General features: G+C 34.2%; 1 protein-coding gene and 1 long non-coding RNA gene across 2 annotated transcripts in view; both read left to right on the forward strand.

The window, feature by feature from the left end:
• LOC147846759 (uncharacterized) overlaps nucleotides 1-13,877 on the forward strand; it is a 1,232,122-nt gene that overhangs the window by 437,849 nt on the left and 780,396 nt on the right. The window lies entirely within an intron of this gene.
• The window catches only part of tusc3 (tumor suppressor candidate 3), a 195,535-nt gene that overhangs the window by 59,747 nt on the left and 121,911 nt on the right, over nucleotides 1-13,877 (forward strand). The window contains 2 exon segments of the mRNA NM_001020560.2: nucleotides 3,732-3,901; nucleotides 11,422-11,539. Coding sequence (NP_001018396.1) covers nucleotides 3,735-3,901; nucleotides 11,422-11,539 — 285 coding nt within the window. The 5' untranslated portion in view covers nucleotides 3,732-3,734.

The following is a 13,877-nucleotide window of genomic DNA, read 5'->3' on the forward strand; positions in this document are numbered from 1 at the left end:
CCATATTTGTAGATTTATGGTGTTATTTGGTGGAAGTTATTACGAACAATGTAGTTTTGCAGTTAGTTAAGTTGACAATCCAAATGGACCAATGTTTGTCTTAATACATTTTTCTCGTATTAGTAAATGCTATTGGTGGTATTGAATGGTATTGGTCTGGTATTGGTGAATCTTTTAACAACTAATTTTATTTTCTCACATCGTCATTTTGTCATGTGATGTTATCCTGGATTAACATCTATGTTAATCCTAGAGCCTCATTTTTGTTTGAAAAATATAATCAATACCTATTCCCTACGCCTAAACCAAACCATAACTGTAAATTATTCCTAAAATCAGAAGGGAGGAATAGTTGGATAGTAAAAATGTAGATGTGTAACATTAAACCTAAACTTAACATAAATGGTTAACATATCCCTTAATTCTGATTTGCTGATTGGCATCTTGTTTCAGGATCAACATAGATGTGTCCTACTTGGTGAAATCTGGTTAGGGTGTCATTTTCCAATTGGATTTGACTCTTTTATTATGTAAGTGAGCTTTAAGTCTTTCCAATTTTAAGTTATCTTATCTTATGTGCAAAGATGAAAACAGAACAGTATGAAGGGAAAAAAAGTAAAGAAGTTAGCATCAGTGTTGCCAACTATTTTCAATTAAAACGCACTAAACTCTGCCTGAAAAGTCGCTAAATGTCGCTAGATTACGTAATACATCAATTTGCATATTACTTATGTCATTGCATCCAACTGTTTCTGTTTAACAGCCTATGGTTAATAAAGGGGTATTTATATTTGCACTATGCTTTATATATATATATATATATATATATATATATATATATATATATATATATATATATATATATATATATATATATGTCAATTTAAATACATTTATTGCTCTTTGAAAACAGTATATCAGTACAGATGTAGTGAATTTGCAGTAATTTCTCAGACATAATAAACTCAGACAAGTACGGCAACTGTCATTAAAAGCTCTGTGATTGTGAAAAATAAAGAATAAACGGTCAAATTAAATTGTTGAATTTAAAACAAAGGAGAAGCAGATTTGTTTGATTTGTACAAAGGAAACAGCTCACACTCGCAGTGCTAAATCATTTGAGGTCAATGAACAGAGGGCTGAGCTCTCAGGCTGCTGAGAGACTGCTGTAGGACTGGACCACCTGTGAGTGCTCTGAGGTGGGGGAGGGGATGACGGCATCACCTGCAGCTCGTTGAGAAGAGAAGGAATGGTAGAGTATGGACACATGAGTCAATAAAAATCTACAGAAACACCAAAAAACAGTCGCTAGATTTTTTGCTACTCGCTTTTTTGAAAATGTGTTGCTAAGGGGGTCTGAAAAGTAATTAAGGCTCAATCCCAATTCTACCCCTTAGCCCTTGCCCTTACCTCTACCCCTCATTTTGTGGGTTCACGTGAAGGGGTAGGGGTGTCCCAATTCTCTTTAGCTTGAAGGCAAAGGGCTAAGGGGATGGGGTAGATATCTCTTCGATTTAATTTTTAGGACCACACTCGAAACCAAGGGGTAAGAAAATTTCCCAGAATACATCAACTACAACAGCAGCATAGCTGCACCCAAAAGTATAGAGATCCACAAAGTAGTATTTTTTTGTCATTATTACACTTTTTTTTTACAACAAACAAGCACATTTTATTCAAAACCGTGTTGTGTTTTACCATCATTTAAAAAATAAAAAAATACGAAAAATAAAATAAGATAAAAACCACTAAATTTTGTGATCTGAAATCCATAATCATTACTTCTGTGCAGCAGTCCCACAACATTCTGTCACTCGATGACACTGGAATACCCTGTCAGAAAAGTCTAGTGGCTGGGAAAGGGCTTTTTACAGTGTCTGGTATAATGTTAATGTTGTTTTGGTGTGTTTACATAGATGAATATATCCACTGTGTAAATGAACAGTATTACGATCTTATTGCCACATTAGATCATTATGATAACATGATATATGCCTTCAGTGATTTCCTGAAGATAAATCCCCAAAAAATAACGCAACTGGAATAACTACAGCAGTGACAATCGTCCGATCTCATATGAAGCAAGAGATTGTGATTATATATTATGAAGTGTGTGCAGGTACTGTAGTGGTGTCCCATTTCTTGGTGGCAAATTTTGAAGCCCTTCCCCTTCACACTGTTTTAAGGGGCAATGGAAAGGGGTAGGGGTATAAAAATAAAATTAGGATTGGGCCTAAAAATATCGACAAAGTTGCTAAGTTGGCAACACTTGCTAGCATAACACCTGTTTTCTAATACTGTTCTCAATATAATGGTGGAATGATTAGTAGAAACTGAGGTCCAAGTTTATGTCTTGTAATGTTAGAAAAATGCTTATTTTCTGCCTTCTAGCTAATGTTTTGTTTAAAAGCCTCTTCAGTTTTGGGGAAATTCAAATATGTATTTTAAATGTTTATTTTTAAATAGTTTTTTAAATCTGATTTAAGTGAAACTGATGAACAGCTAATACTTGCTCTTGTCTAATGAGATAGACAGCCTTTTAAGTCAGAACTGATCTGTTTATCATCTAAAAATGTTCCAATAGTAAGTGAAATCGTTACGGTGTTTATAATAAAATCTCACATTGTAGCCAAAATTCTAGAAGTGCATAACATTAATCATTTAGAGTCAATCCGTTTCTGTCCTTCAATTAGGTATGGGATGATGATCGGTTTCAAGGTATACCTCAGTTTGCAAAAGTCAATGTTTAAACGCAAAACAAATGATGTTATACCTTTCCTAAAGTAGAGGCTGTAATGTAAGATGTTTTAGTTTTTTTAGTATAACAGTATCTCCAGCAGAAAATATATAATAAGAGGCCTTTTCAAGTTGTAAGAAAATCTGTTTTTGAAAATAAGCATAAGTCAATGATTTATTTTAATTATTTAGTCTGTCATGTTTACTCTTCCATAATATTTTAAATGTTTCTAAAAATAAAATGTATTGTGTTCACAGGGGGAAAAGTTTTTGTTTTGTTTTTTTTACCCAGACATTTAAAAAGAAATGAATATTTAATCAATTTATTTTACAGCAGTAATCACAATACCGTGATACCGTGAAATTGTGATATTATTATCCAAGATTGCCATACTGTCAGAATCTTATACCAGCCCATGCCTACCTACAACGCATTGCAACGAATTCAGCAAAAATGCCATATTTGTACTTTTGATTTAAACTATGTTTCAATTAAAGAAAAACAACACTACGGCTAAACATTTCAAATTGTTCCCTTGTGCAGAGAGCCATTTTTTTGGGCTACAGAGCTGCTATGAATGGATAACTTTCCAAATATAAACTCCTGCGCTCAGATTGCATTGAACTCTTCGGGTACTGCCTGGTATTTCCTTTGGCCATAACTGTGTTTTTGTCAACAAGCAATCTTTATGGTGACATTTACAGAATGTCTTTCTGCGACTGTAAACAAAACAGAAATAGGCTGTTGCCTTTTGCAGTTACAGATCAGCTCAGCTTCCTAACCTGACCTGAAGTCGCTGTTCATACATCTCTTTTTTTTTTCTTTTGTCTTGTGAAGGACACGTTATGATAGCTGTGTTCTGTTCCACATTGCTGGCTTCGAGAATTAAGTGTAGCGTTTACAAGCTTATGAACTGTAAATGTTTGGAATTTGGACTTTTTGTTTAGCTCAATTACTTTTTTCTTACTCTCTGATTTGCTCTTTTTTCTTCTAGAACATGTTGGCAGAGAAGGTGGAGCAAATGATGGAGTGGAGTTCTCGGCGTTCTGTGATCCGTATGAACGGGGATAAATTCCGCCGATTCGTCAAAGCTCCACCCCGAAACTATTCGGTCATTGTGATGTTCACTGCATTACAACCCCAGAGACAATGTTCTGTCTGCAGGTGAGTCAAGCACATTCATCTTGTAATGTCCGTCCACAGGTACGAAGCCGTATTTACTAAAGTAAACTGATCATACCGAGTGTAAACACTGTTATAGATAAAGATTTCATCTGCCCTAGATCACCACCGGAAAACCTTCTACATCTGTCTATTCCCAAGCAGCCTCCACCCCAGACATGGTTCCCATTTATTTATCCCACGACAGCTACTTAGCCTCCATCTACTCACCTCACATCCATCTCTCTCCTCATTATCCTTCAATCGCCGAGTAAAATGAGTCTGTGCTCGTACAGTCGTCTTCCTCAGCTGAATATCAAGCCTTTAGAGAGTGAAGCAATCCCACCAGACCTATTCCGAATTCTCAGACACCATCCAGCAGCTTCATTGAATAAAGATAACGGACTGGAACAGTCATGTGTGCTACCAAAATAGAGGAAGTTAATTTAAAGCAGATCGACCTTTAAACGGCCAGTCACCCTATCGCATTGACATGACCCCTAATGCTTTTTTAATTATCTGCTGTCGGCTCAAATCGCATGTTTATGTTTATTCTTCTTTTTTTCTTCTTCTTATTTGCCCTCCATATCTGTTCCTGTCTTTCTCACACCTAATTAAAAGTTTTCCTTCTCCCTCCATTATTTTGTGATGAATACTACTGTAGGTGTGACTAGCAATCGACTACAAGTTCTGTATTTTTGGCTTTTTACACGGTGAAAACTTTCCTATTGAATATTTTGTAAGTGAAATCTGGAAATTGAATATGAATTATTGAATTTTTAAGTATGAAAACATGTTTGAAATATTTTTCATTTAAATATTCACAGCTTAAATAAACGGCTATGTTAAATTTCAGGACCTAAAAATACAAACCCTGGAATTCAAGTCATTAAAATGCAAGAACTTGTTAATACGGTGTATTATTTTTTTTCAGTTTGTGCTATTCAACAAGCTTTTTAATTCAAGACTTTTGGCATTGATTTTGTTCCATACTTTCCTTAATAGTGTCATATACTGCATTGATTCAAAAAGTGAAATTGTTCTGACATCTACATAGGCATGTGGCTTAGGTAAGTTCAGAAAATATACTGAAATGGTTTTATATGATTATTTATTACCCCATAAAATCCCCTTAGAATCAGGAGGTCTTTATTGACCATATTTGGAATCATCATGAATATTAATGAGCTCTACTCTGACGCAGCTCTCAGTGCTTACTTTCTCTTTGTCTCTCAAACACACACACACACACACACACACACACACACACACACACACACACACACACACACACACACACAATAAATAAAATAATAAAAAAAATAATTGTACTTTATTAACATATATTTTAACAGAGGTTGATGCCTTCATAAATATTTTACCTTAATTGGTGGAAATATTTATTTTAGCTAGGAATGGAGAGCTACAGTTGAAACCAGACATTTACATACACTGTATAAAAAGGCACATAACCATTTAAAAAAAAAAAAGTCAGTCGTTAATGTGACTAAACTTTTTCTCTTTTAGGTAAGTTAGGATTATCACATTTGTTTATGTTATGCTTAATAGCAGAATAAGGAGAGAGATATTTTTTGAGAAGTTTTTATAACTTTTCTTGAAAGTCAAGGTTTTACAATAAGATTAGTATGCCTCTGAAAAAGCTCAGATGATGGTGTCAAGGTTTTGGAAGTTTCTGATTGGCTAATTGACAACATTTTAGTTAACTGGAGTACTTAAGAAAACCTCAAACACACTGCTTCCTTTTGTGACAACATGGGAAAATCAACAAGCCAGAATTAACAAAAAGCCAGATTACAATTTGCTAAATTACACTGGGAAAAAGACTAATTTTTAGAGAAATGTCCTGTGGTCTGATGGAAATAAGATTGAATTGTTTGGCCTTAATGACCAGTCTTACGTTTGGAGGACAAAGGGCAACGCTTACAAGCTTAGGAACACCATCCTCACTGTGAAGTATGGGGGCGGCAGCATCGTGTTTTAGGGCAGTTTTGCTGCAGGAGGGACTGGTCTACTTCACAGCATAGATGGCATCATGAAGAAAGAACATTATGAAGAAATACTGAAGCAACATCTCAAGACATCACTTGGCCAAAAATGGGTCTTTCAAATGGAACCTGACCCTAAGAATACTGCCAAATTAGTTAAAATGTCCTGTAAGGACAACAGAGTGAATGTTTTGGAGTGGCCATCACAAAGCCCTGATCTCAATCCTTTAGAACATTTGTGGGCAGAGTTGAAAAAGCTTGTGCAAGCAAGACAGCCTACAAATCTGATTTAGTTACACCAATTCCATCAAGAGGAATGGGCTAAAATTCCTTCAAACTATTGTGAGAAGCTTGTGGAAGGATACCCAAAACATTTGACCAAAGTTAAACAGTATTAAAGCAAAGCAAAAAAAAAAAATAAAAATAAATAAATAAATAAATAAATAAATAAATAAATAAATAAATAAATAAATAAATAAATAAAATACCAAGGAAATATATGTAAAGTTGACTGTCTAGAAATTAATAAAAAGTTCTCAAAAAAATCTCTCATTATTCTGGCATTTAGCAAATGTAAATCATCTAGGTAATCCTAACAGACGTAACATAGTAAATATTTAGTATGATTTGCCATCAGTAATCTATTTTGCTCCTGAGTTGTGTTGTTGATAAAATATATAACACATTTTAATTAAATTCGACAAAAGAGACTGACATAGATGTATTTTATTGTATTTTAAAATTATGTTAATTGGATGAACATTTTTTTTTTGTCTTCTGCCTTTCCCGTAATATAAAAAATACATATAAAAATATTAAGTTCATTTACTTTTATCAGTACTATTGGAATGTGAAGATACTTTCAACCAGCACAACTAAAACATTTCTGAAGACAATCACCTAGTGCGCCTTTAATTTACATATATTCAAATTTCTGTTTTTGTAAATTTTAAAATGTAAATTTTCATTTTTGCAGATACGTTTTTGACTAATAAAGGATGATATGTCATACCACAACCTTTTAGTTTAAATGTAAACATAAACATAAAGCAGCAACATTGTAGGAAAGAGATGTGTGCTTTCTTTTTTCTTTCTTTTTTTTTACATTTAGCAGAATAAGAGGTCTTTTCACAAGTACAGCAGTGTGAGAATAAATTTTGCATTCTCAAAGTCTACTGCGAAGAATGCTGATTGGTCAAAATGTTACTAATAAAATTTGTTTAAATATAAATTATTCAGGTGTGTGAGGCACTATATTTTATTAATTCTCTTTAAAAATAATGCAGTAAGCCTATATACTGTATTCTAGTACTTTTACCGCACACACTTACGTTCCTATATTTGTCCAGGGCTTCTTAAAAGTTTTTAGATGTCATACATTTTATTTTCGGAACTAAAAGGTTTAAAAGTCTCTTAATATCTTAAATACATTGGGGAAAAATCTTACATTTTATTTGTGGAGGACACAAAAGTTCACACTATATGGGGCCTTTGAGGTAAAGATGCAGTGAAGCATGTAAACCGTATGCCATTTTGTTTGATTTAATATCAGTATTCCAATATTTCGTTCTGTTCATTTTAATATTATTCCAAAAGTCAATGATGAGCGTATTATCTTCTCCTCAAAGGTATTCATGAAATGCCATTTTACTGTAGTCCCAAAGGACTTCGCTCTCTTGAGCACTTTTGACTGCGGTAAAGTCTCAATGACAGATCACTTAACTTCAGCTCGGCTCTTGCTTTTTTGAAAACGGACACTCAGCAAAACATGAAACATTAATGTGTATAATCATGCATATTTAAACGTGTTTGTTTTTACCACCTGCAGAGTGCCCTGCTTTATAGATGTTTATGGATGCATTTAGTTTATTGATGCATGTAACAAGTCTTTAAACTGGATGCCTTTAATCTGTAAACTGCGTGTTTCTTTAGCGCTATTTGAAAGAAATTTGTCTCCCAAACCATTTTAGCATATAGTTATTAACACAGGACATCTGTCAATTCATTAACAGAGCCCGAGGGGATTGGGAATCCTAGTAGTCATACTAGTGAGAGTGTCTGCTATCTGAATTTTCTTGTAACAGAAGGCATTGAAATGGACAATCCAGGCTCATAAAAATGGGTGCCTTTGGCAACGTTTTTGCAAAAATATGACATTTCTTTGCTTCTTCCATGTTTCCCAGCAGTTAAAATGTTCTGCTATTGGAGTTCAAAGGTATATTCAGTTTTCCTACAAGTATAAATGTGACAATTGCAACTTTGTGTGTGTGTGAGTGTGCGTGCGTGCGTGCGTGTGTGTGTGTTTGTGTGTGTGTGTATGTTGTTGTGTTTGTGTGTGTGTGCGTTGGTGTGGTGCAGTGTGAATTACTCAAATTATTGTTGAATATAGTTAATTTAGTGTATTTATAAAGGCAATATTTGGTTGCAGTAATATTATTTGCTTCAGAACACATAGATTTGACTCATCTGATAAATTTTGCAGCTTATGTAAAAAAAATAAAATAAAATAAAACCACAGCATGAGGTAGTGATTGGAAGTTGATGTTACATTGCTCCATCATTAAATGGTGACCAAGACTATATAATAATTAGTTCAGGCTTTAGTGTGCAAAGACTTTCCTCAACAAGCATTTTAAACTACTGCTACAAAGCAATGTAAATCACGCTCTAAGTCAATCTCTCTTTTTTTGTATTTTTTAAACTGTATTTCTGCTTCTATGATTGTGTGTTTGTATCTAGTATTTGCTTCACTTGGGTTTTTATGGGGTTAATGTATGTGAATACCTGGATGTGGCAAATAATTACAGAAGATCTCTGTAGATTTGTTTTATTTTTTTTTTTATATTTGGCATTATAATCTTGATTAGTGAGCAAGATCCTGTATGTCTAGTCATAACTGAGGCATTACAATTCTCTTTATGATGCAAAAAAAATAAATAAATAAAATAATTCAGAGACTATTAGACCTTCTCACACCTGCAGCTTCTCCACAATGGATGTACAGTTTTCTCCAGTGCCTAGACTGCAGCTTTACGCAAGAAGTTTGGCCAGAGAAGAAATAGTCGTGCCTAACTGAGCCTGGTTTCTCTCTAGGTTTTTTTCACTTTCATCAATTGGTAAGGTTTTGTTCCTCGCCACTAGCTTGCTTGGTTTTAGACTTGTAGAGCTGCGCATTGATGGATTTGCACTTTAGTGTTTGGACTTTCAGCAGTGAAAATTAAACCACGCTGAACTAAACTAAACTTCAACTCTGAAAACTGGACTGACACAGTTTCAATGTACTAGAACTTTTATTTTAAGCTGCTTTGACACAATCTGCATTGTAAAAATGGTATATAAATAAACATGAATTGAATTGAACTATAGTTCTAAAGCTAGGTTCAAACCAAAAATGGAATTAAATATTTAGAGGCAATGCAAATGGGCAAATAGTGGTGAATTATTGCCTCGTGGTGTGAATGATACAGAAGGCTCAACGTTTTTGCCATAGACGTGGAATTCACATCTATTAACTTGTACTACATAACTTAGGGTGTACTCACACTAGGCTGTGGAACTGTGCCCATGCACGTTTGACCCTTATTTCCCGGTTCGACTGACAAGTGTAAGTGCTCTGAATCAGGTCCAGGCGCAGTTCAGTTGGCTGTCCCTGGCCCGGTCTGAAGAGGTGTGCCAGAGCGTGGTTTGCGTGGTACGGCTTTGCGTGGTACGCTTGTAGTGTGAGTACAACCCTGCCTGAGCGTGAAAATCAAGAACCGACGTCACCCGAAAGGGACTATTCCATATGGATTTATTAATCATTCTTATATTACAATGAGCGGGAACTGCCATAGTTTATTAAAGATCCAAACCCCCCGCTGCACGACAGCTGCTACCTTCAGCAAACCTCCTAGTACGTGCAGCATGATGACTTTGATGAACATTTAGGTGCGTTAGAAGTGGTGGATCAGTTCAGCAAAAGATTTGCCTGTGTCACTGCATATCAAACCACTTAAAATAATACAAAACAACATAATTGAAACAATCTCTATTGTATGGAGCTAGATCGCTTCTGTTCTGTTAAACTAAACAGTCGCATCATCGATAATGTAAGCATGCTCTGACACAGAAGGCAAAAAATGCAGTGAGTGCAGGCTGAGGGTGAGAGGGGAGGGAACACTATCGCACCCTTAAAGTACACCCTTAGTTCAAATAATTCCACCCGAGTAGAAACTTTGTGTGAGGTGAAAAATATTCAGCATGTTCAACAAGTTTTTGAATTAACAAATACTATTGATGTAAATATTTGGCGGAAGAAAGTAGTTCCTTACACATAAAGGTTTTTGAGACGTTCTGTGGATGATTTATTTTTTTTTTATTTATACATTTATGCCGTCATACTTGTATAAACACATTATCCTACTCAAAGCACTGCTATATGAATATTATCGAAAAATGTTTATATGTCTAAAAAAAATATTATGAATGTATATCGAAATGAATGTATATCGGAAAATGAAATAAGAAATGTTTATAAATCATAAAACACATTATTAGAAATTGTAATATACAGTTGAAGTCAGAATTATTTGCCCCCCATTTGTTTTCTTATCATTATTATTATTATCAAACATACTGTGATTTTTATTTATTTAATTATTTATTTTTACATATTTTCTAAATGATATTTAACAGAGCAAAAAATAATAATAATAATAATAAATCACAGTATGTTTGATAATATATATATATATATATATATATATATATATTTTTTTTTTTTCTTTTGGAAAAAGTCTTATTTGTTTTATTTCGGCTAGAATAAAAACTGTTTTTTTATTTAAAAAAAAAAAAACATTTTAAGGACACATTTATTAGCCCCTTTAAGCTATATTTTTTTCGATAGTCGACAGAACTAACCTACCTAGTTAACCTAATCAATATAGTTAAGCCTTTAAATGTCACTTTAAGCTGTATAGAAACGTAATAATCTAGTAAAATATTATTTACTGTCATCATTTATAATTCTAATAATTCTGACTCTAACTGTATGTATGTATCTATGTATATGTATGTATGTACAGTATGTACAGTATGTATGCATGTATAATTTTTGCATTGTGAGCCTTTGGAAAGGAGCTTATGAGCAGTGTGAAATTAAAGTTCACCAGATTTGTGTTTTGTCTGTGCCAGTATATTGTGGGAACATTTCTTTTATTTGTTTATTTATTTAAGTTGAACATCACAGGGATAATGCTCTGGAACTGGCAGATGGACATCTTTGTTGTGTCTGTGAAAGGACAGATACCTAATTAGCAGCCTTGTCTCTTTTTCCCCTCTCATTGTCTTTATGCTGTCCACCCAGTGTGGAATAAACACCAATCACTGTAATAAGTAACAGCGAGATGACACTCCTGTAATGAAGTCCTTCTTGTTGGCTTCTTTTTGTTTGCTGGCTTTCTGTTAATGAGTAATCTTTCACTCTCTCTGTCTGTCTTTCTGCGTATGAAAATGTCTCTCTCTTTTTCTCTCTCACAGGCAAGCTAATGAGGAATATCAGGTGCTGGCAAACTCGTGGCGGTACTCTTCAGCCTTCTCTAACAAACTGTTCTTCACAGTTGTGGATTACGATGAGGGAGCTGATGTCTTTCAACAGGTGAAAATATAGCTTTTACGTTTTAATCTCGCATTTGCATGGATTTCATCAGCAATTTGTTTTATACAGAGGCTGCTGCAAAGGCAAAATCTACCAATAACAGATTTTTTTATAGTTGTGAAGTGAACCAAACCAAATCCTTTTTAAGCTTAACTACAACTATGTTGTTAGATGCTGTTTACAGACAGATACAAAAGTTTAGTTGGAACTAGACTTGTTGGAACAATTTTCAGGATGTTCGAAACTACTAAAAAATAGCATTTAATTATGTGGAGACCTTATATATTCACAAACTGTTTCATCAATCACCACATGAAGATTATATGCAAAACATAAATGGAAATAATTAACATTTTTAATTATGCTCAAAGCGATAAAAATATAATACTTATGAGCTGCAAGGTGCTCTTTATGACTGAAAAAAAGAACAAAAGATGGGGTGACCTTGTTCATGGTAATCAATTAATAATAATCTTGTAAAATAGGTTTGTAATTAAAAAAATAAATAAAAAATTTAATTTCAGAAAAGACAAGTGTTCCTGATAACTTTACTCTATTTTGTGCCTGTGCAGATCTAATCTTTCACACGCATGCTCAGATGGTTTCAACTTCTAATTTGTCAGAGTCTGACAACTTCAGGAATTACATTTTAAAAAGCAGCAAGAACAATCAAATGGAAAATAGCTCCCCGTCTATTTTCCATGTAATGAAATGTCACACTTTCCAGAAGTAAATTATAGAGAAGAAAGTCTTTATGACACAGAACATGCACATTAATTTAACACAAGCTTGATACATAGCTATTCTGCTGCAATTTGCACAATAAAAAGTTGGCGTTTATGAAGGAAGCTTTATCATATAATCACACGCTCTTGCATCTATAGATGCCTGCAATGCTTTATAGGGGAATATTAATCCATTAGATAGATTATCAGCATTTTTGTATTTATGAATTTATTGTTGCTTTATTGATGGAATGCCCACATTTGGCATCCTCAAAAGTTTTAGTAAATTTATAAATTTGATCGTGCAGTACCAACTTTAGCGAATAAAAAATTGATGGACCTAACCAATTCACCTGTACAGCATGTCTTTGGACTGTGGGGAAACCCGGAGCACCGGGAAGAAACCCACGCGAATGCAGGGAAAATGCAGGGAGAAAATGCAAACTGACCCAGCCTAAGCTCGAACCAGCGACCTTCTTGGTGTGAGGTGACAGCACTACCTACTGTGCCACTGTGTTGCCGGTCCAGGATCAACTTAAATTATTTAAAAAATTGATGGTCCAAGATCAACAGTAGTGATTTAATAAACTTGATGGTCCAAAATCAACATTAGTGAATTCATATTTTTGATGATCCAGCATGAACACAAGGGAATTTTTAAGTTTGATGGTCCAGGACCATTTTTAGTGAATTTGTTTTGTCCAGGATCAACAATAAGGAATTTATATATTTGATGGTCCAGGATAAACATTGGTGAATTTATAATCTTAATGATCCAGCATCAGTGTTAGTGTATTTATTAACTTGCTATTTCAGGATCAGCATTAGGGAATCTAAAAATGTGATGGTCCAGAATCAACATTAGTGATTTTGCGATGTAATAAATTTGAATTAAAATAAATTTTGCAATGTAACAAACTTGATAGTCCAGGATCAACATTAGTGAATTTTTAGTCTTGATGGTCCAGGATCAACATTAGTGAATTTTTAGTCTTGATGGTCTAGGATCAACATTAGGGAATTGATAATCTTGATGGTCCAGGATCAACGTTAGTGAATTTTTAGTCTTGATGGTCCAGGATCTAAATTAGTGAATTTGCAAACTTGATGGTCCAGGATACACATTAGTGAATTTCTAAGCTTGATGTGCAGGATCAACATTAGTGAATTGATAATTTTGATGGTCCAGGATCAACATTAGTGAATTTGCAAACTTGATGGTCCAGGATCAACATTAGTGAATTGATAATCTTGATGGTCCAGGATCAAGATAAGTGAATTTGCAAACTTGATGGTCCAGGATCAACATTAGTGAATTTCTAAGGTTGATGGTCCAGGATCAACATTAGTGAATTTTTAGTCTTAATGGTCCAGGATCAACAATAGTGAATTTATAATTTTGATGGTCGAGGAGCATCATTAGTGAATTGATAATCTTGATGGTCCAGGATCAACATTAGTGACTTGATAAATTTGATGGTCCAGGATCAACAATAGTGAATTTAAAATATTGATGGTCCAGGATCTACAATAGTGAATTTGCAAACTTGATGGTCCAGGATCAACATTAGTGAATTTAAAATCTTGATGGTCCAGGATCAACATTAGTGAAT

Source organism: Danio rerio, chromosome 1 (genome assembly GCF_052040795.2).
Source record: "Danio rerio strain M-AB ecotype USA chromosome 1, GRCz13ab, whole genome shotgun sequence".
Classification (NCBI taxonomy): domain Eukaryota; kingdom Metazoa; phylum Chordata; class Actinopteri; order Cypriniformes; family Danionidae; genus Danio; species Danio rerio.